We start from the raw sequence: 20,455 nt of genomic DNA on the forward strand, positions 1-20,455 counted from the left end.
TTCAATGTCTCTTAAAAAAAAAAAAGCTCTTCCATATGAAGTGCTGCATGGTGTCATCTCCCACCCACCCACCCCCTCCCCCCAAAAAGTGTTGACAATAAAATATGGTCCTGGTTCAATTAGAAAAAATAGCTGCATTCCTCTTAAATATGTACAATGTTGGTATTTCACTTTAAAATGCTATATAAAAAAATAGATTTGCTATGGTGCCCACCTCTGGAGAGAGTTAACAGTGCAATAGAAACCAGTCCAAGCTCCACACCTCCACACCTCCATCCACCCACGTCTTCAGCATGAACACTTGCACTCTGAGATGATGGGGTACTGCACCTGTATCCACGTACAGTATTTCTGTCTTAAAAAGCCTTGGCAGTACCACCGTAGGAATATCTTGTTGATGGACTTGACAGGTTTGCAAGACATCCCCTCTGGGAATGAACAGGAGCGCTCCGAGAAGCAGTTGCCCTCCTTAATGTAGCGTGGCCAGAACCTCACTCCCAAGTCCTTCCAGGTGTACACCACGGGACAGTGCGTGTAGGTCCACAGCCACTGGAGGAATTTCCTCCGCGCCTTCTTGCCCACTTTGACACGCTTCCCATAGGGGGTCTCTGTGAGCTCCAGCTTCTTGATCTCATTGGGCATGGGCCCCTGCAGCTTGACGTCTGGTGCCGAGAAGTTGGTGAGCACAGGCGCGCTGATGGACATGAAGTTGGGGTCAAAGTGGCTGCCCAGCTTTTTCCTCAGAGTCCTCTCAGACAAGTCCTGCTCCCTGGGGTCGTAATCCGGGTCGGGGTCCTCCTTGAGGTCCGGGACTGGCAGGTGGTCGCTGGGGGATGGACGGAGGCGAAGGTAGTGCTGGCACACTCCGAGGTGGACACACAGCAGCATGTAGAGGAGCACCGGAACCATGGTTCCTCTTGCTTTTACGCACAGTAAATGACACTTCTATTTAAAAGGACAACACTTTAAATAAACCCCGCGGCTGCTGCGAAAATGTCTTCAATCGCGAAGATAAAGGGGAAGGGGAACTCTTTCGGACGCCTTGGATTCACTTTGGGCTCCTTGTGGTTGTCATGGTGACCACTGGGACGACGAGAAGCCACGGGATGACAGAGCCGCATGGAAACAAGACTGCTGAGCGCACCCACAAGGTGCCCGGCAATGAGGCACTCTCCCTCTTCTTTCCACTTGTGCGCAACAAAAGGTCTTTAGCAGCGTTGTAGTATTCCACAAGTCAAAAAAAGCAGCCAAAAACAGCCCATTTGTGCATATTATTCCACGTCATGAGGAGCATGACAGTTTCAGTGCACCCCTGTGTCCACGCAGAGCTCCTTCTCGTGCATGGCGAGAGTCTCCAAATGTGGAAGGGTGCTGAAAAATCCTTGCTTCCAGAAGCTCCCCCACTTGAGTGTGTCCTTGCTGGAGGAGTGTGAGCGTGTGTATGTGTGGGAGAGAGAGAGAGAGAGAGATAGAGAGAGAGAGAAAGAGACAGAGAGAGAGAGGCACACCGTGTGCGTGGGTGAGCGTGTCTGTAAGCGAGTGGGCGCTCAGTCCCAAGTTAAATATCCCCCTCCGACGTTACAAAGTGTCAAAGGGGCCTGCCCACCCTCGGCCACTCTCACTGATTGACAGCCCCCCCCCCTCCCTCCCCTTGGGCCAACCCCTCTCGGAACCCTCCCCTCGCAACGTGGAAAATGTCAGGCACAATCAACAGGGTCCTAACGCACACATGACTGCAACATTCGAATGATTCAGATCTGCGCATGTGTCGGAATTATTGGCTGAGATGCACGTAATAGTTTCAATACGCTGTCAATAGGAGAGCTTCCATACTGCTTGGATGGTTTAAGGAGAGGAGGAAGGAGGCATCACATTCCACCTTTGTTCATCAGGATTTGGGTCCACACAGGAATTGGCCCCGTTGAACTCAGGGGTCACAAAATAGGCGCGTAATTAAGGGCTATAAATGGACACGGATAAACTCAACTTTCCCATGCTAAGCACTCATTATGCACCATGCTGGACTTTTTTTTTCTAGGAAACTAATTGTGGGATTAAATGCATTCTAATTTAGATTTAAACACACACACGCAATTCATTAGTGGGCTTTTTTGTGGTGGGCACTAGAGGGCGTCGATCCAGCACAGTCTGCATGGTCCTGCCTGATGCTAGTCATATAAGGGTTGGGGGTGCATAGCAACTTAATTAACACTTAAAATGTTTTAAGTAAAAAAAAAAAAGTCTGCTTCCCAAAACTGTATTCATATTTTCCACTTCAACCTACAATATATAGTATATATGAATCATATTTGATGAGCACCGAGATGGGTGAATGATTTATACATTAACTTTCTTGCATTTTTTTCTCATCAGATTGAAAAAAAAACGTCACCAAAACTGCTGTAAAAATATCACATATTATATTCTTCCATTTTAAAACTACATCAGCATGAAATATTGATATCATGTTTTAGTTGATGTTTGCTAAATACAAGGATGAAGAGTCTTGGACCAGTCATGATGTGCTATATATATATATCACTATATTGACAGTTACTATGGTAGCCATTATGTCATTGTATGGTCATATCACCTCGTACTTTGGTACGTGTAAAGAAAAATCAAGAAATAAATAAAAAATAAAAACAAACAAATAAATAAAAACTATAAAATAACTATAAAAACTGTAGTTATTTACTATTTCATATACTATAAAAAAATAAAATAACATTACAGCTCTTGGGGTCCTTGCAAAGATATGGGAGGACATACAGATACTGTATATTTAGATTTCAGAAGCCACCCAAAAAAAAAAATTTTTAATAAAAAAACAAACAAACAAAAAAACCTTAGACTATATTAGGAAAGCAGGAAGTGAACAAATGTAAGTTACTGATTGTAAAAGTACCAGATGGAGGGGACACGTATATAGCAAAGAGCACATAAGGATTTTTGGAATTTTGCAGCATGCTCTGAATGGGAAACATTAGCGCCCTCTGGTGGACACATATAAACTGTAATAATTCCAAATGAAGGTTTTGTATTAGATTATGCTAAGATCAATGTGGGGTCAAAATAGCTTTTTCCATTGGACAAATGTGTCACATTTTGTGTAGCTTTACCATTTTAAGCTGGTTTAAGCATTATGCATTATTAGGTGAAACAATGCAGTATGTTATTGAGACATTCCTGGTTACCCCTCTCTGTATGTCAGGTGGTCATGTGATGGATGATTAGGGTGCCAGTGTAGACCTCTCAGTGGGCAGCGGGGACAGACGGGCTGAGCCGGTTACTGTAGGACAGCAGGCTGGGTCCATTGTCTTCTCGGATGTCTGCAGAGTAAGAGAGAACACCCCACGGAGGTGGTAGGGGGACCAGCACACAACCCCCCCCCCCATATTTTGCTTAGTTAGTGCATGAGGAAGAGGAGGAGAGAGGTGACCATGGTGTGGAGAAGAGGTGCCGGATGGCCGTTTACTGTGGAATGGCTAATTAAATAACGCCATAAAAGGAGCCCGGCTCGCTTTAACGAAGCCCGTCAACCTCTGACGAGTGCTGTGTGTGTGTATATGTGTGTGGGGGGGTGCTGGGGACAGTGGGGGGTGGGAGCCCCAATGGGGTGTTTTGCCGAAAATTGGGCTTGTATAACAAGAGGACTTAGCTCTTTGGTTTTGCAGTGATTGTTCACGCTCCCTTAGGTCTCAATAGGGCACATGGTGAGGGTGCGTCGGGGGCTGGGGGGGGGGGGGGGGGGGGGGTGGTGGTGGCCCTTAGGCACAGATAGGACCCCCTTCTCCTCTTTTTGGCTGAATGCTATACACACATAACACATACACAAACACACACTAACACCCCTATGGCTCCATACAAAGGTCTACCCAAGGTCCAGGCAGGGGCTTATCTAGCACGGGGGCACAGCAAGGGGCAGGCCTGGCCAGACTGGCTGGCTATGCCCACTGGGGATTGGTAGAATGGCACAGGCGGGTGGAAAGACACCAGTCACATAAACACCCAAAACATATCTTGGAGGGAATGCCAGATTTTATGAGAAGGAATGTGGCAAAAAATAATTCAACAGTCAAAAGTTTGGAGACACCTTTGAAATCAATAACATGAGAAAGTGTCCCCAAACTTTTGATAAACTATAGTTTTACAGTCACAGTATACTACATTTTTGTGGTGCCCCCTATGCAGTTTGCTGAAGACGCTACCTGGAGAATCTCGACACATGGTCAATGACTTGGGTTGATGTTTTTCGAGATGCGGCCATGTTTTTTTTTCCAACCAATCTTTCTCATGTTGGGCTGTGGAAAAAAAAATCAAGTCAGTACTTATGAGTTTAATAACAGTTCCACCACAAAATGTATTAGTCAGAAAAATAACAGCATAAACTAAGCAGTCGAGTAACCTTCAAAGTCACTTCCTGTCCGCCTGCCACTCACCTCCGATATGACTATATGGTTGTTCGTTAAAAATCGTATTTACAAGGTCGTAAACTGTTTTACTTACTGATCACGGTCGAGCCTGAAACCAATTAACCGTGGTAAACAAGAGATTATTGTACATATGAAAATAAATACATAAATTATGGCATCCGATGGGATTTTCCCATGACTATTTATCAGGATTTTAGGTGGTTTTGTTGATATGTTTATATACAACAATGTTCCTATATTTTTCTATTGCGGCCATGAAAGAATTCTTCTCCTTGTACCACAACAATTCTAAGCAAAAAATTGAATATCTTTCCATCATCGCCTGTCAATACTGTACCCCCCCCCCCCCCCCCCCCCCATTGCCCTCACCGTGTTCTCCAATGCTCCACTTCTCTCCCCCCCGCTCGTTTTCGTCTCCGAGCTTTAACCCAAAGCAGATGGCTTGGGAAGCGTATCAAAAATCTGTCTCCCGTTAACGCAACTTTTAAGGCCCCGCTTCTATATTTTTCTCACTCCCCCGATTTACAAACCGATCGCTAAATTATTTTTTTTTCAGTAAACAGCATCAAAGCGATGCCATTTCTCTATTTACGATGACAAAAAGGCGATTATGTCCAAGCAGCCTGACGCAATCATTACAAAGAAGCATGGCATCGTTTTGTTTAGTTTCCATGCAAGTTGTGATGGAGAAAACGTTGTGATTCACAGCAATCCTATTTTAGACGGCTCGTTGGCTTAGGCACACACATTTTTATTTCTTTACTTTTGATTTCACGCATAATCAATCACAACATGAGATTTGCCAATTCCTGTTCTAAACAATAAGGGAACTTGAGTTTTATCTGCTGTCTAAATTATCAGCATGGCAGATTGGTTTGGATTTGTTTTTGTTTTTGACTCACTAGACTGGATTGTAACAATTTTGTGACCTGAAATTGGTATGCTACCTGTCTTAATACGGCAGCCAAAGTAAATGAACACATAAGTTGACATAAAAGATGAATATTGGGCATGAATGAAACATATGGGCAGTTGTAGCACTCAATGAATGCTAATGCTAGCCTCCTTCTACATATGTGGACTGAAACAGTACGGTTACATAAAAAAACAAACAACACTGGACTGTATTACTACCTTATGTCCCAATATAATCATTATTTTATCTTTAAGATACAATTTTCAACATTTCAACATGCCCTGAAAACAAATCTGAACAGCAACTTTAGCACTGATGCTAAGGCTAACATAGCATGAAAGGCTGAAACATTAAGAAGCCTAGCATTAGCATGCTAAAAACTAACAATACTAGTCCACATCTTAACATTATGTCTAACACAGCATGCTAGGTGTCCTGGCTGGTCAGAATAGCATCAAAATGCTATTGCTTGAGTTTAATAGAAGAAAAATGAAACTCACCATATGCTACCTGCTCATTATCATATTGCTCACAGGCTCCCTCTACAGTCATGGAGTGTAACTACTCTTTCAAGGAAAAATGCCCACAAAGACCACTATTCAACCTCCAACGAGGTTTTGTGGTTTTTATATATATGCTGTAACAGGTATATTTATGATAATATGTAATACTTACAGAATTGTGCCGTATTTTGGTCATTTTAGGCATTTCTAGAACTTATATGTATAATATGTAGCCTTACCTTTCAGTAGTGGCCTGAAGCATTCAAATGCTGATGATGATGAGTGTGTGGTGAAGCTAGTCGCTATAACAATAACAACAATAACAACAATGTTGCTGTAGCTCGGTTAATATACAGGTCACATTATGTAAATGGTGTGTTTTTGTTGGTTTGTTGAGGTTGTTTTAGAAGATGTTAAGCGGAATAGGTGCCTCTTTTAGCTGTTTCTTTAGAATGCACAGAAAAGAGAAAGACATGTAGTTTTCCTTTAAAGAAAAACTTTATTAACAGTTCTTCACATTGAGTGAAGGACTTAAGTTTTTTGTAAGCCATTGGCCCTTTTTGCTTGATGAATTGCTCCTATTCTTCAGTAATGATGCCCACCGACTACGAACTGGTGTGACCTCATGGCATTCCATTACTCACAAAATGAAAGTATGGGGTAAAAAAAAAAAAGATCCAAAAGAGGGTACCCCCCGCTCATCCTTTTTGCTCCTCGCCCTGGAGCAAGCAGGGAGCGATGAGGGTGGAATTAAATTGATCACCGCCTACCGGAAAAAACAACAGGAAAAAATAGTGCATTCCGAAACGCCAGGAGGGCGTTCCCGCTGGTCTTCCCTATGGCAGGATGACATCATTGGCCCGTTGCCCAATTCCCATCGTTTACAATAGAGTCACTGTTGCCGCTGTCTCCACGGTGGCACAACAGCCAAGAGGGGACGCACAAGCAAGAAGATAGAAAGAAAAAAAAGAAGTAAGGGGTGGGGGTCGGGTGGATGGATGTTCAAACCTAAAGCTTAGATTTTTTAAGTGCTTTTTAGACGTATCAGCTTCCTGAAAACTGCTGTAAATCTATAATAATATAAACCATAAAAGCTAGTTATTGGATTTAAAGGTAACATTTGGTACTTTCTCGGGGACCAAATACGTCAAGGGTATTTTTTAAGGGGACTATCTCTCAGAAAATAAATACATCCAACCCTCACACGATTGGGACATATCTGTATATTTTGGGCAGTACGAACATGACAAAAACGTTAAATCGTACTTGTGGTCGGGGTACGGTTAAATAAGTTCTGCATCTTTCTCCGCCATTTCATATATGTCAAAATGTAAACAACGACCGTGAACAAAGACTATACCTATGGTGTATAGATCAGGGTAGACTATAAGACAAACTTTTTCCGGCTAATGAAAGTGTCGTCTGACGAGGGTAAGCTAGGTAAACCCTCACCACGAGTGCCTGCATTCCGTGCGACCGCTAAGCCATTGTGCTGCCGCAATCCATCGTGTCCAAAACGAAAACGTTTGCCCGCAGCCGCTGACCACAACAGATGTTCTTGTGCCCGCAGCATGTGTGTTCTGTTGAGTCTGGAGCCAAGATACTTCACAGACTGGCACTGCGTAACAAAAACAAAAGGGAAATTCGGCGACGGCGTCTTCACGGCGGGATGCCTGCTGAAACCACATTAAGGTCACGAGGCACCGCACAGGTCGGGTCGAGACGCAAACCAAAACCAAGCAGCGACCCTGTATTTTTTTTCCTTTTTGGTGATGGCCTGCCGATGTGCCAGGAGAACTGGGAAGGCCTTGGGAAATGTCTCGCCAACGTGCGAGCGCGCACCGCCGCCCGGGGGGTGCCTCCCGGTCTGACAACAAGGCCGATAGATAGTTTGTCTAAGGGATGTAGCAGATGTTGACTCAGACTGGTTTGCTAATCGGGGGCAGCAAGCCCCTGGAGCCATGAGCAAACACCAGCGTCTGCCTTTCTTTCTGTGGGCTGAGGTATGCATGAAACACTGAAGAGGAGTAATGAAGTCATGAGGAATTGGGAAGACTTAAGTGCGGTTAAGTCTGGAAATTAAGAAAAAAAAGATCTCAAGATGTCTCAATGAAGGATTAATACAACTTTTTTTCAATGGGAACTTGACAGGCAACACCCATTCCCACCCACCTGTCATAGTCAATGAGAATGCCTCATTCGGCTGGAACAGACACTGCTGATAACCTAAGAACAATCAAATTATTAACGTCACGGCTCTTGGGGTCCTTCTAAAGATATGGGAGGACATTGCAGATACTGTATATTTCGATTTCAGGTCACAAGCCACTCCAAAAAACCCCAAAAACCAACAAAAAACTATATTAGGAAAGCAGGAAGTGAACAAATGTTTTTCGCCGGTCCTTCTGGAACCGATTAATAATGAAAACCACGATTTGCACTGTACTTCAAATATACAATACTCCTACCTCAAGTATCTTGTACTGCGGTATGTGACAAAAAATCAAATAAATAAATAAAAAATATTGAACACAATTATATAAAAAAACAAACAAACAATATTAGGAAAGCAGGAAGTGAACAAATGTAACAGTTACTGATTGTAAAAGTACCAGATAGCGGGGTAGGATTTAATAAGCTTTGCTTCTTCCTACTCCTTTTGGACATGTGGAACTGTGAACTGATTATGTGATGCACTCAATTGTAATCCGATGCATTCTCAAATGAAATAAAACCATTACCATTACCATTACCATTACCAAAATTTGATCCCATACTTGTCAGGTTTTGTTGCAATGAACTGCAGGAAACAGCAGCGAGTTGGGCAAAGGTGTCCATCAATAGTGATGTGTCACCCAGGGCTGTTGCATTTGATGCAGTTGGTGACAAACGATTCCCACACAGCAGAAATTGCAGCAAACTTATCAAACGTGTCGCCTGATTTTGTAGTCCCACTCCCAAGCTCTCCCGAGGACTTCTGGACTACTGCCGAACACCACTTTCTAATTTTGTCTCCGAAAATATGGAGGAAGAAGAAGAGTTTATTTGATCCTACCTGTTCTTTCATTCATTCACATAATATATTTTACATTGATACCTTTTTGTCCTTCATCCATGTGGACAAATATTTTGACCAATTTTAACCAGTAGGATGTTAATAGTTCATGAATATTAGTCATTCATAGGTCAACACATTGTGTACTAAATTGGACAAAATCAAACGGTTCAAGTCCGGGCTCTTTAGATAGCTTCATCAGCTTTGTAATTGATTCATCTGTGAATTCTGAGATCAAATTTGGGCTTGTCAATCCCCCAACAAAGGACACGTCACTGAAGTGGAAACCTTCACATGGCGGTAGACAAAAGAGACCTATGAGGCAGGAGGCAGACAGCAGTCAGCACTCTGCATCCACAGGGCAGCAGACAGAGGCTGTTAAACGCATTCACACTCCAATAACTTTCACAAGTCGTGCACAGAGAAAAAGCGAGAGTAGATCAACAAGGAGCTATTGATACCAGAGATCTGTGCTGGTGTCAGTCTAGGAGGCACACAGAATCACAATTGTGGTTTGTGCCAATAACCTTGTTGACCTTATTTAACCTTGGATTTGGCCAGTCGAGAGCTGTGAGAACAAGTGTGCATTCACAAAAGAAAATTGGGAAATCCATGTTTGTGCTAGCGCTCTATGAATCTAGCTATTGATTGGACCGCTGGCCATGTTCATGCATGCAGTCATTTATTATTTTTACGTCAGTGTTAAATGTTTGCACTCTAATTTTGTATGAAATTGCATTAAAAAAGTTGACAATTTTCTGCGATATTTTTCTGCAAACAATCATTTTCATCAAATTCATGACATAAGAGAACTTAATTTTTAAAACAAACAAGTGAGCATTAAAGAGTCAATGACAAACTTGGTAACTCACGAAAAAGTCAACTGACAACATTCAATTCAAGAGTTGCACTACCATGTTCAAGTATTAACGTTAATATGAATGAAAATTCTACTACATTTTTTATTGTCAACATACGTGGAGAAATATTTTTACAAATTTGGATTCAACTAACAAGTCAACATTCATTTCAATGGATATTTGAAATTTCGCTACATCTCAGTTTAAACATCGCTACCTCACTCTACCTTGGTTTTGCAAAAATAACTAATGAATAATGCTAACATGCTAACAGTTAGCATGGTAGCATCTAGCAAGAAAGCACCAAGTCCAAAAGTGTGAAGGCAGCCCCATAGTGTCCCAACATCATGCCATGTGTGCATTTGCCTTTAGACATGAGTAAATTAGCTTGAATGCTAAAATGCTAACATGTTATCATGCTGGCACCTAGCAAGAGAGCCTCAAGTACCCAAAGTGCCAAGGCTGTCCTATAACCTCGCCGCATAATGCCGTGTGTGCCATAATGCCTTTAGACATGAGTAAATTAGCTTAAATGCTAACATGCTAGCAATTAGCATGCTAGCACCTAACAACATAGCATCATGTAGTGAAAGTGGCCAGGCACTGTGGTGTCTGCACATGATGTCGTGTTGCATGCAGAACTTGCATTGCCATGCAGTACTTAAAGGCAGAGAGGTAGTGAGGTGCGGGTCAATACCAAAGTATTGATTCCTGACATGATGATAACACAGCTTAATGCTGCATCAGGCTCTTGCTAGGTCCTAGCTTGATAACCGTTAGCATGTTAGCTAATTTAGTCATGTCTAAAGGCAAGTACACACAAGGCATGATGTAGGGACACAATGGTACTGCCTTAACACTTTTGGGACTTGGTGCTTCCTTGCTAGATTTTACCATGCTAACTGTTAGCATGCTCGCATTTTGACTTTTTTATGCATATCTAAATGAAAATACACACATGGCATGATGTGTGGACACTATGGAATTGACTTGGCACTTTAGCCACTTCGTGCTATCTTGCTAGGTGTCACCATGCTAACTGTTAGCATGTTAGCATTTTGACTCTCTTATGCATATCTAAATGAAAATACACACATGACATGGTGTGTGGACACTATGGAACTGCCTTGGCACTTTCGCCACTTAGTGCTATATTGCTAGGTGTCACCATGCTAACTGTTAGCATGTTAGCATTTTGACTTTTTTATGCATATCTAAATGAAAATACACACATGGCATGATGTTTGGACACTATGGAACTGCCTTGGCACTTTCGCCACTTAGTGCTATCTTGCTAGGTGTCACCATGCTAACTGTTAACATGTTGGTATTTTGGCTATTTTACTCCTGTTTAAAGGCCTAGTATTCCTCACATCTAAAGGCTAATACAGACATGGCGTCATATTATAGGACCGCCTTGACGCTTTTGCTAGAGAGTGTCATCTCGCTAGATGCTAGCATGCTAACAGTTAGCATGTTTGCTTTATTGCTAAATCAAAATTTCCGTGGGAATTTTCTAGTTTATTTCATTGTCTTTGTCAGAAACATTTTCATGTTGCATGATAACAATTCACGCAAGAGGGCTGAAAATGACGGATCATGTTTTGTAAACAACATTTATTTGATTCATCGATTATCCTGACCTATACCTATTTCATTCTATTTTATTACTAGAAAAATCCTATACACATAGGACAAGTAAGGAGGTGGAGGAGTGATGAGAGTGGGGCGGTGAGGCGGGATATCTGGGCCACAGACCTGTGATGAAATATTTGCCTTTTTTATTAATCAAAACCACAATCATTCCTTAACCCTTAGCCAGGAGGTTTTTATTTGTTTTTAGCACACTCTCACTGTAGTTTATTTTGCTTTTCTGAATTTTCTTGCCACTTTCTGGCAGCGAAAACCTGTCAACACCCTGACCCAACCCTGACATATGCACATATGATATTAGTATACAGTCACGTCTGTCAATGTTTGTTCTACTCAACCGCTGCACACAAGAAAGCCAAAAATTAGTGGAACACGCACCCCTGCTGTATGGCCTGTGCTATTATTCTTTTGACAAATACACCACATGGTGGCGCTGTAAATGAACCCCAAAGTTTGACCCCCATACGTCGGACTCAATTGAAATTTCTTACACATCTCAACTCGCTCTACAAAACACACAAAGTAACTTCACACTGAGCAGAATCGCTTGCACCAAATACCGACAAATGTGCAAAATTTGAGCACAATTGGTTGAAGACATGCTTTCAAGCATTTCGTCCAAAATATTTTGAATGCAACTCATAGTCTTCACGGTTCTTTTGTACGTATTTTTTTTATTAGTTTACATACAGGGTATGTCAATAGTATGGCAATACATGCTATCTTTTAGTATTTTACATGTTATCTTTCTTAAAGTACTTAGCAACTGTGATGCTATTCAGGCGTCTTCAGTGAGGATGTTATTTATGGTGAACCTTCACAAGTGTGGTCAGATTGAAAGGCATAAAGACACACTTCAGGAGCCTTTCTCAGTCCTTGCTTGTGTGTGTGTGTGTGTGTGTAATTACAGCCAGGTTCCTGGTGTGGAGCCCAGTAGAAGTATCGTCAGTCTGTCTGTGGCATGTGGTGGTTCTGCCGACCTTCTCCCTCTCTCCTCTTCATTCCTTCTCTTCTTCCTCTCCTGTAGCTTCTAATGCTGCCCTAGCTGGCCACCTTCCATATTCTGATTTCTCCTGTGCGTGCATCTGCTGTTTACGAGCGTACACAAACTGCTTTCAATGCTTGGAGCTTTTACTGAAAGCGTAGATCATAACATAAAATAACTGTGTATGTGTGTGTATGTGTGTGTGTGTGTGTTGAAATGAAGTGATCCTGCTGGCTCCAGATGCTGTTTACCTGTCCTGTTTACCAGGCGATCCAAGGCCTAAATCTCAATGCTGTGCTAGGCTTTTATACACACAAAACATACAAAAACACCTTCAAGCAGACCAGGCATCAGGACCAAAGGTCTGAGGTCGAGCACAATCCCTTCGGGACGCAGCCAAACTCCAATTAAAATTAGTTTTTTCCTCCATAACAAATAACCAGTACCATTATCACACCCTCAAGAAATGTGAACACAAGTGTAAAAAGAAGTTTACCATTTATGTTCAGCATTTATGACATGGGGGGTGGTGGTGGTGGTGGGGGGGGGGGGGGGGGGGGGGGGGTTAACTGCTGCATCGCGAGCAACATACCACAGGAGAAACATTTAAATATAAAGAAATAAGACCAGTCATACGAGAGATAGCACATAGCATTTCATTATGAAATTCATTTTAATTCATTGTGTGATTAAGTCATGTATTTATTATCCCAGGCCTGGTGCCCATAGGACAAAACATTTTTTTGAATGAGAAATCACGTTTGTGACACCCCTACCAACCAATAAAGAAGAACCTGCTGACCAGCTGATGTCCAAATATTCAAAGAAGAAGAATAGGCAGTGGATCTTGGACATAGCATTTCAACAACTTGGAAATGGATGTAAGATTCCATGGAAATTATGATTCAAAAGCAGTCCAGAATGCGGTTGAAAAACACTGCTTGCCCCCCCGCCTTTCATTTTCCCCCCATTTTCTTTCATTTTTATAATTTATGTATTTGTGTGCAGCCTGTCGAAAAGGAAGACAAATGGCCCCAGTACTAAAAATAGAACTTGTTAGTACCTGTACTGAAATTTATTGAGTTTTTTTGTATTTATTATTTTTGTATTATTACATTTATTTGTAATAACTTGTAATAATAATAATATGTCAAAAACTAATTTATTTAATTTATGACATGACATATTTTAATAAAATACAGTAAAAATGGGCATATTTCATACATATAGGAGTTGCAAATGGTGATTAATCACGATTGATCCATTTCAAAACTGATTAATCTGATTTAAAAAAAATGTATTTGACAGCCCTTTATTTTTCACACATATCATTTTAAATGTTGAAGACAAGCTGAAGTCTTGTCATATTTGCTGAAAGGTTTTGACAAGCTATAAATCTAGATGTAAAATCTATAGATCAGTCTATCAGGTAAAGATACTCTCTGTGTGTATATATATAACCCCCCCCGCCCCCTTACTGCATCCAGGGCGATTTATTTGACCCCTTATTGCCAGTGGTGAGCCTGCGGTGGAGATGAAAGCATGCCTTCCCAGTGTGGCCCCAGTTTCTATAGCTATGGACACAGCCTCACACTGGTTGGGGACAATGGAGGGGGCCCTGCCACTCGCCCCCTTTTGCCAGAGCCCTCTTCTCTCCCCTCCCCATCCGTCACCGCAATCATATTTTCAAAACAATAACACAGCCGGGGAGGGCTATGATTGAAGTGTGTGTTTGAACTGGCGTTATGTGTGTGTTATTTTTAGGCACGCGTTTATTTGGGGCCCGAGTGTGAACACGCTTGTTTAACTTGTGTCAGGCTGTCTGTGGGCTCCTACGTGCACTTGTGAAGCAACTGTTTGCATGCATACTTTTCTCTGTGTGTGTGTGTGTGTGTGTGTGTGTGTGTGAGTAGCGCAAGCCGGGACGGGCCTTTGATGGTGTGGCCGGAGCGTGCCTAATGTGGCTGCCGGCTGGGGTGGGGTGACACGAGTGGGATAGGGCAGGGGAGATGAAGGCGTTGAGCCTCTTGCCCTGGTACCGTCTACCCTGCTATGGTTCAAGGCTCCCCCTGCAAACTTGAAAGAACCAAAAAGAACCACCCCCCCTTAAACCACCTCGACGCCGCCCCCCCACATGTTTTCAGAAGGGGTGACATCATCTTTTTCACAAAGCAGTCCAAGACGGGGGCTAATATGGAAGCATGCATGTGTGTTTGAAACCCATCACAATGTATGATCTATCCCATTTCAATATGTTTTGACTAACAAGTGATATCTAGCATTCTGGTCACCAGGCACCAATAATAATACAAAACATTGACGAGACATTACCTTACATTACATTACCTTAATGCTGCATGTGTGGAAGTAGTGCGTTTATGACTTCTTAAGTTTAGAAGGAATAAATTTGGCTAGCTTGCAAGCTTAGTAGCTTGTTGCCTTCTCGGGTCCCTGCAGCATAAGAATTGCAAGGGTTAAAGGAGAGTGAAGGTGACTATAGGGATGTTATTTCACATCTACAAGGCTCTAATAATGTTTAAAAAGTACAGTAAATAAGGACACGTGCAAGGTAGACGTGTCTTACAAGTAATGTGATTGCTCCTCCCGCCAGTTATGCATCATAAATGCCACATTTTTTAATACAGCAAAACAGGAAGTGAAATGACCCACCAATTTAAAGCTCATGATACACACGATCACACATAAGTGTACTTGCCCAGTACGCATGTGTCATATAGTGACTACTCCTCCTGCCGGTTATTCATGATAACCACCAACCAAGAAAATAAATACAATTTATCAATGTTCAAGTTAGGTGAATGCTTAAGTTACAGTATCAGTGTTGTATGTGTCAAATGCCATTGCTCCTTCTACAAGTAATTAACTACGACTGCCACCTTTTATAGCAGAACATTCATTCATTCATTCTCTACTGCCTATCCTCACGAGGGTTGCAGGGGGTGCTGGAGCCTATCCCAGCTGTCTTCAGGCGAGAGGCGGGGTACACCCTGGACTGGTGGCCACCCAATCACAGGGCACATATAGACAAACAACCATTCACACTCACATTCATACCTATGGACAATTTGGAGTCGCCAATTAACCTAGCATGTTTTTGGAATGTGGGAGCAAACCGGAGTACCGGGAGAAAACCCACGCATGCACGAGGAGAACATGAAAACTCCACACAGAGATAGCCGAGGGTGGGATTGAACACTGGTCTCCTAGCTGTGAGGTCTGATCGCTAACCACTCGACCGCCGTGCAGCCCTAAAGCAGAACATCTAAAAAAAAAAGACTCAAAATAATCCACCAGGTCATGTGAACACTCCTCACTCACTCCTCTCTCCTATATTGTGTATATAGGCAAGTACAAAGTAAACACTCCTCTCACCAATTATAAATGATAACCGTCACCTTTCACAATGGAAATAAATAGACTCCACACAATGATAGCGTATAGTACCATTTCTGATGGGAAATTTCCTGCACCGTGGAACATATTGTGCTCCACCTTGGCCAGAGACATACCTATGCAGGATTGAAGCCGGTGGTGAAGGGCAAAGACAAAGTCAAAGCCACCAGCACAGCGAATGTCACGGCCATTGGCTTGTAACACACACACACATGCAGATATCAACACAGACTCTCCTTCTCGTCGGCTTGTTTAATGGGCCGTCCCGTTTGCCAACTGTTCCTTTGAGGGGGCCAGTGCGTCGGGTTGTCGGAGCCGGGATTTGGGAGGGAGGGCCGGTGCCGCTGGATCAGACAGATGGAGGGGGGTCCGGCTCCATTCATTTAGCTCTATGAGAACAACAGAGCCCCACTTCAAACAACAAACCACGCAACCTGCTGGCCCCATCGTCTGCGAACGCACACAAAAGGCATACGCAGACACCCACATGGCGCAACACATGCAAACACATGTGCTTTCATTATAACCTGCGTTGATTTCATTAAAGGCGTCTTAGATGGGGTGGGGGGGGATACATACCAAGCTACAGGGGCCAAAATTCTGGCATAGGAAAATAAAGTTGTCACTGTTGTTGACGTCGCATCTGCAGCTCATCTGCTTGCCTGACACACACACACACACACACACACACACACACACACTGCATACATGCACAGTGGGACATAAAAACACAGGCTCCACCGTGCCCACCCCCTTCTTACCCTGGGACCCGCACCCAACCAGCGCCCCCCCCTCCACTCCCCTCCTGAATTCACTGGCACTTCCAGAAAGCTCGGAGGCGCCAGCGGAGTGGGGCTCATCTCTTGGGAACAATGAAGCCAGATCTTCATAAAAACTTCAAAAAGGCCTCGCCAAGTGTTTTATAGGTGCTTTAAAGGTTTATGGGCCCTGGGGAGGCAGTGAGGGGGTGAGGGAGGGAAGAGAAATGAGTGATGCCGCAGTGGCAGCCTTCACTTCTCCCACCCACTACACACTAATACACACACGCCATCACTCACACACAAATATGCCCTGCAAATCTACCGGTAAGTACGAGCCAGGCTGGAATCAGGTAGGCATGATGGAGCAAGGTTAAGGCAAGAGGGTGGGGTTGGATTTGGGATCAGGTGATCCATCTGTGCAGGAATGTCTCTCTGGCATTCCCCAAAAAAAGCCACATTGTGGCGTTTAAACGCAAATAAATCAAATTTATTTATCATATTTCAACGGGAACACTTGTTTGAAGACAAAAGGTGCACCTTGAAGACAAAACAGAGGGAAAAGGTTGACCTAGGTCATTTCCATGCAGGTGTACAATAACTGGCCACTTCATCAGGTACACGTGCACAACAGGCAAGGTCTATTTATTTCTCTGATGGTGTAGAAGTGTAGAACTGTTTAAAAATATTTTATTAATATGCTTATATATTTTGGTTGTATTTTTGCTTTGTATGTATTATTTATGTATTTTTTATTTTATTATTTATATTTTACTATATATTAGTTATAGTTATAGTTTAGTTATATAAAAAAATCTATAATTATATAAATCAAAATTATATAAATTATAATAACTATATAAATGAAAATATTTTATTGCATTGGATTAATAATTTTTAAAATTAATATGTAATATTCTTCAAATTAGAAAATATAATTGAATGATTATCATTCAATCATATTTAAATTATATTCATTTATACTTCAGACTGCATAAAATATAAAATAAAATACAAAAAATAATGTGTGAAAATATTAAAATATGTACGATACACCACTGCACAGCCATAATGATAAAGACAGTGAAGTTGATCAAGATTGATTCGATAGTGTACCTAATATTTTGGGTGTCACTTATATATTCCCATTATAGGAGTTGCTGACTAACGTATGTTTTTGATGCGAGTGATGAGTCACGGAGCCGAGCGTGCTTCCCTTGACTGGGATGAATGACACTATTCAAGGTGTTTTTAGAAGGTTGTCTTTATAGCTGCCTAGATATATGCCAGCCGGTTATATTTAGCTCGGGTCCTTTGGGAGTCAGAAGGTTTAAAATTAGGAGGTGCCAGAATTCCAGTACAATTCTTAAATTACTGTCAATAAACAGCAAAGGGCTGCTCTTAAAGGGCTAGTGTGTTGCAAAGGATGCCTGAGTGTGGATGTGTGATAAGCTGCTGCCTTCAGAGAGTGTGTGTCTTTTGTCTCCATACAGGACAAATGTGTAAATCTTCTTCATGCTGCATGTCTTTATGCATCAAGCACGCGTGTGTTTGTGTGCACATTAGTGTCCGTAGGATCTGCTGACAGGGAAGCATGCAACCTTTTATTTGCTCAGGAGCTGAGAAAACATGTGGCGCTAGGCAAGGCGAGCGCTGTGATACGAGCCGGCTGGAAGCACGCTGGCCAAGTTGAGGACGGACTCAAGCCTGGGATCAACGTTTCAGCTGCACATTTTAGCACATGCCATCACAGCATAGCGTAGCAACGTGCACGTGAAAATATGCAGCATCATCTCTAAGCGGCCATTTTTTATTTTCAAGCCAGTTTGACAGCATCACAAGCACTTCATGAAGCAGCAATCACACATTTAAAGGTTGACTTTTTCAGTGGGGCTGACTGCAGCAAAGTAAGATGCTAGATTTTGCATTCAAAATCAATAGGGCTCTTGTACCCCCCCTCAAAAAATATATATTTTTTATAAAAAAAAATATATATATATATATATATATATTTTATAAATATATATATATATTATACAAATATATATATATATTATAAAAAATATATGTATATTTTATAAAAATAATTTTATATATATATTAATTTTTGAAATTAATTTTCAAAAATAATTTTGAAAAATATTGACAGACAGTTGCCATCTTTGGTGTACCTCACAAAGTTTTGATTGATGATTCAAAATCACGAGCTGGCATGCCCTGAAAGCATAGCCTTCAAAATCAATAGACCTCTTCCTCCAACATGGAACAGCAATCCCTCAAAACAGATTGAAAACATAAATACAGTTGTATCTCAGTTACCATCCAAAATATAACTAAAATTGTGTCTTGGCATGCGCCCCACTTGTTTGGTGTTCAAAATACTGTCTGGTTTGTTTACGACGCCATCTTGGACCCTGCGGCAAAGACACAATATTGTAGTTCTTGCAACAGACGCCATTTTAGATACTAGACTGATACAATTTCATAGAACAAATATCATAAATTAAGTTGTAAATAGACGCAGCCTCACAGCAAGGAGACCTGAGTTCAATCCCACATGCTAACATCCTAGGTTAATTGGCGACTCCAAATTGTCCATAGGTATGAATGTGAGTGTGAATGGTTGTTTGTCTATATGTGCCCTGTGATTGGCTGGCCACCAGTCCAGTCAGCTGGGATAGGCTCCAGCATACTCCTTCGACTGATGAGTATAATTGGCATAAGAAATGGATGGATGGGATATCCAAGTTTGTTTGTTTTCTTTCGGCTTTTTCCTGATTGCAGAGTCGCCTCAGTGGATCTTTTTGAGCCGCATACTGATTTTTGGCTTGAGCCCTTTATTAGCAACAAAAAACAACATTTGGGGTAAATATAATTAGCATATGTAAACAAACTAGCCTTAATTTCTTTAGAAAGAAATATTAATGTATTTGTAGTATTAGTAGTGGACGCGTGGTTAGTGCGCAGGCCACACAGCTAGGAGACCCAAGTTCGATCCCACCCTCGGCCATCTCTGTGTGGAGTTTGCATGTTCTCCCCGTGCATGCGTGGGTTTTCTTCGGGTACTCCGGTTTCCTCCCACATTCCAAAAACATGCTAGGTTAATTGGCCACTCCAAATTGTCCATAGGTATGAATGTGAGTGTGAATGGTTGTTTGTCTATATGAGCCCTGTGATTGGCTGGCCACCAGTCCAGGGTGTACCCAGCCTCTCGCCCGAAGACAGCTGGGATAGGCTCCAGCACCCCCGCGACACTCGTGAGGATAAGCGGTAGAGAATGAATGAATGTTTATAAGTCAGTGCTTGTGATTGTGTTTAGGCCAGCAGAGAAGGATTTGATGGCTCTGATAACTCCCCATTTGGCTTGGCTTTGTGGCTTTGTTGTTCAACTCCAGGATACGAGCAATGAGAACCAAATCACAGGTAAAAAAATATTTTAAAGTATAATTAAGGATGTCTGATATTGGCTTTTTTGCTGAAAACCGATATGCCCATATTGTACGAGTCCCAATTTCCGATACCGATATGCGTAACACGACATATCTCCTGTGGTGGAATGAACACATATGTGTTGTATACATCATTTTTTTTTAATGCCGATATTGGGCCGATAATTAGTGGTACTGATGATTAACAGTACCGATAATTACCAGACATCCATGCATTCGCTCTAACCACGGCTCACGCTATCGGCTGAACTAAATAACCCACAAATTGACAGCAGGTGCGTGAGAACAGGAAGTTCAAACAGGAAGAAAATGGAAGTCATAGAAAATGAGCATATAAACCGGGACTACTGTCACGCTGTCACGAGTACTGCGGGATGAATGAAACTTGACACCCAAGCTGCACACGGACTACTCTAAATTAAAGTA

The 20,455-nt window shown here is 42.1% G+C and overlaps 1 protein-coding gene across 2 annotated transcripts; it reads right to left on the bottom strand.

The window, feature by feature from the left end:
* Positions 1 to 6,424, bottom strand: nog2 (noggin 2). Of its 2 annotated transcripts, XM_058061787.1 has the most exons (4): positions 5,853 to 6,424; positions 4,212 to 4,304; positions 3,198 to 3,332; positions 1 to 1,419 (listed from the first exon to the last, which is right to left on the bottom strand). In XM_058061787.1, exon 4 carries the CDS (start codon positions 907 to 909, stop codon positions 289 to 291), a length of 621 nt encoding a protein of 206 aa, XP_057917770.1. In that variant the 5' UTR covers positions 910 to 1,419; positions 3,198 to 3,332; positions 4,212 to 4,304; positions 5,853 to 6,424; the 3' UTR covers positions 1 to 288. The 2 variants fall into 2 exon arrangements, with proteins under 2 accessions (XP_057917770.1, XP_057917771.1); XM_058061788.1 differs by lacking the exon at positions 5,853 to 6,424 and having other exon boundaries at positions 4,212 to 4,701.
* Between the last annotated feature and the right edge of the window lie 14,031 nt (positions 6,425 to 20,455).

This window comes from Doryrhamphus excisus, chromosome 22 (genome assembly GCF_030265055.1).
Source record: "Doryrhamphus excisus isolate RoL2022-K1 chromosome 22, RoL_Dexc_1.0, whole genome shotgun sequence".
Taxonomy (NCBI): Eukaryota; Metazoa; Chordata; class Actinopteri; order Syngnathiformes; family Syngnathidae; genus Doryrhamphus; species Doryrhamphus excisus.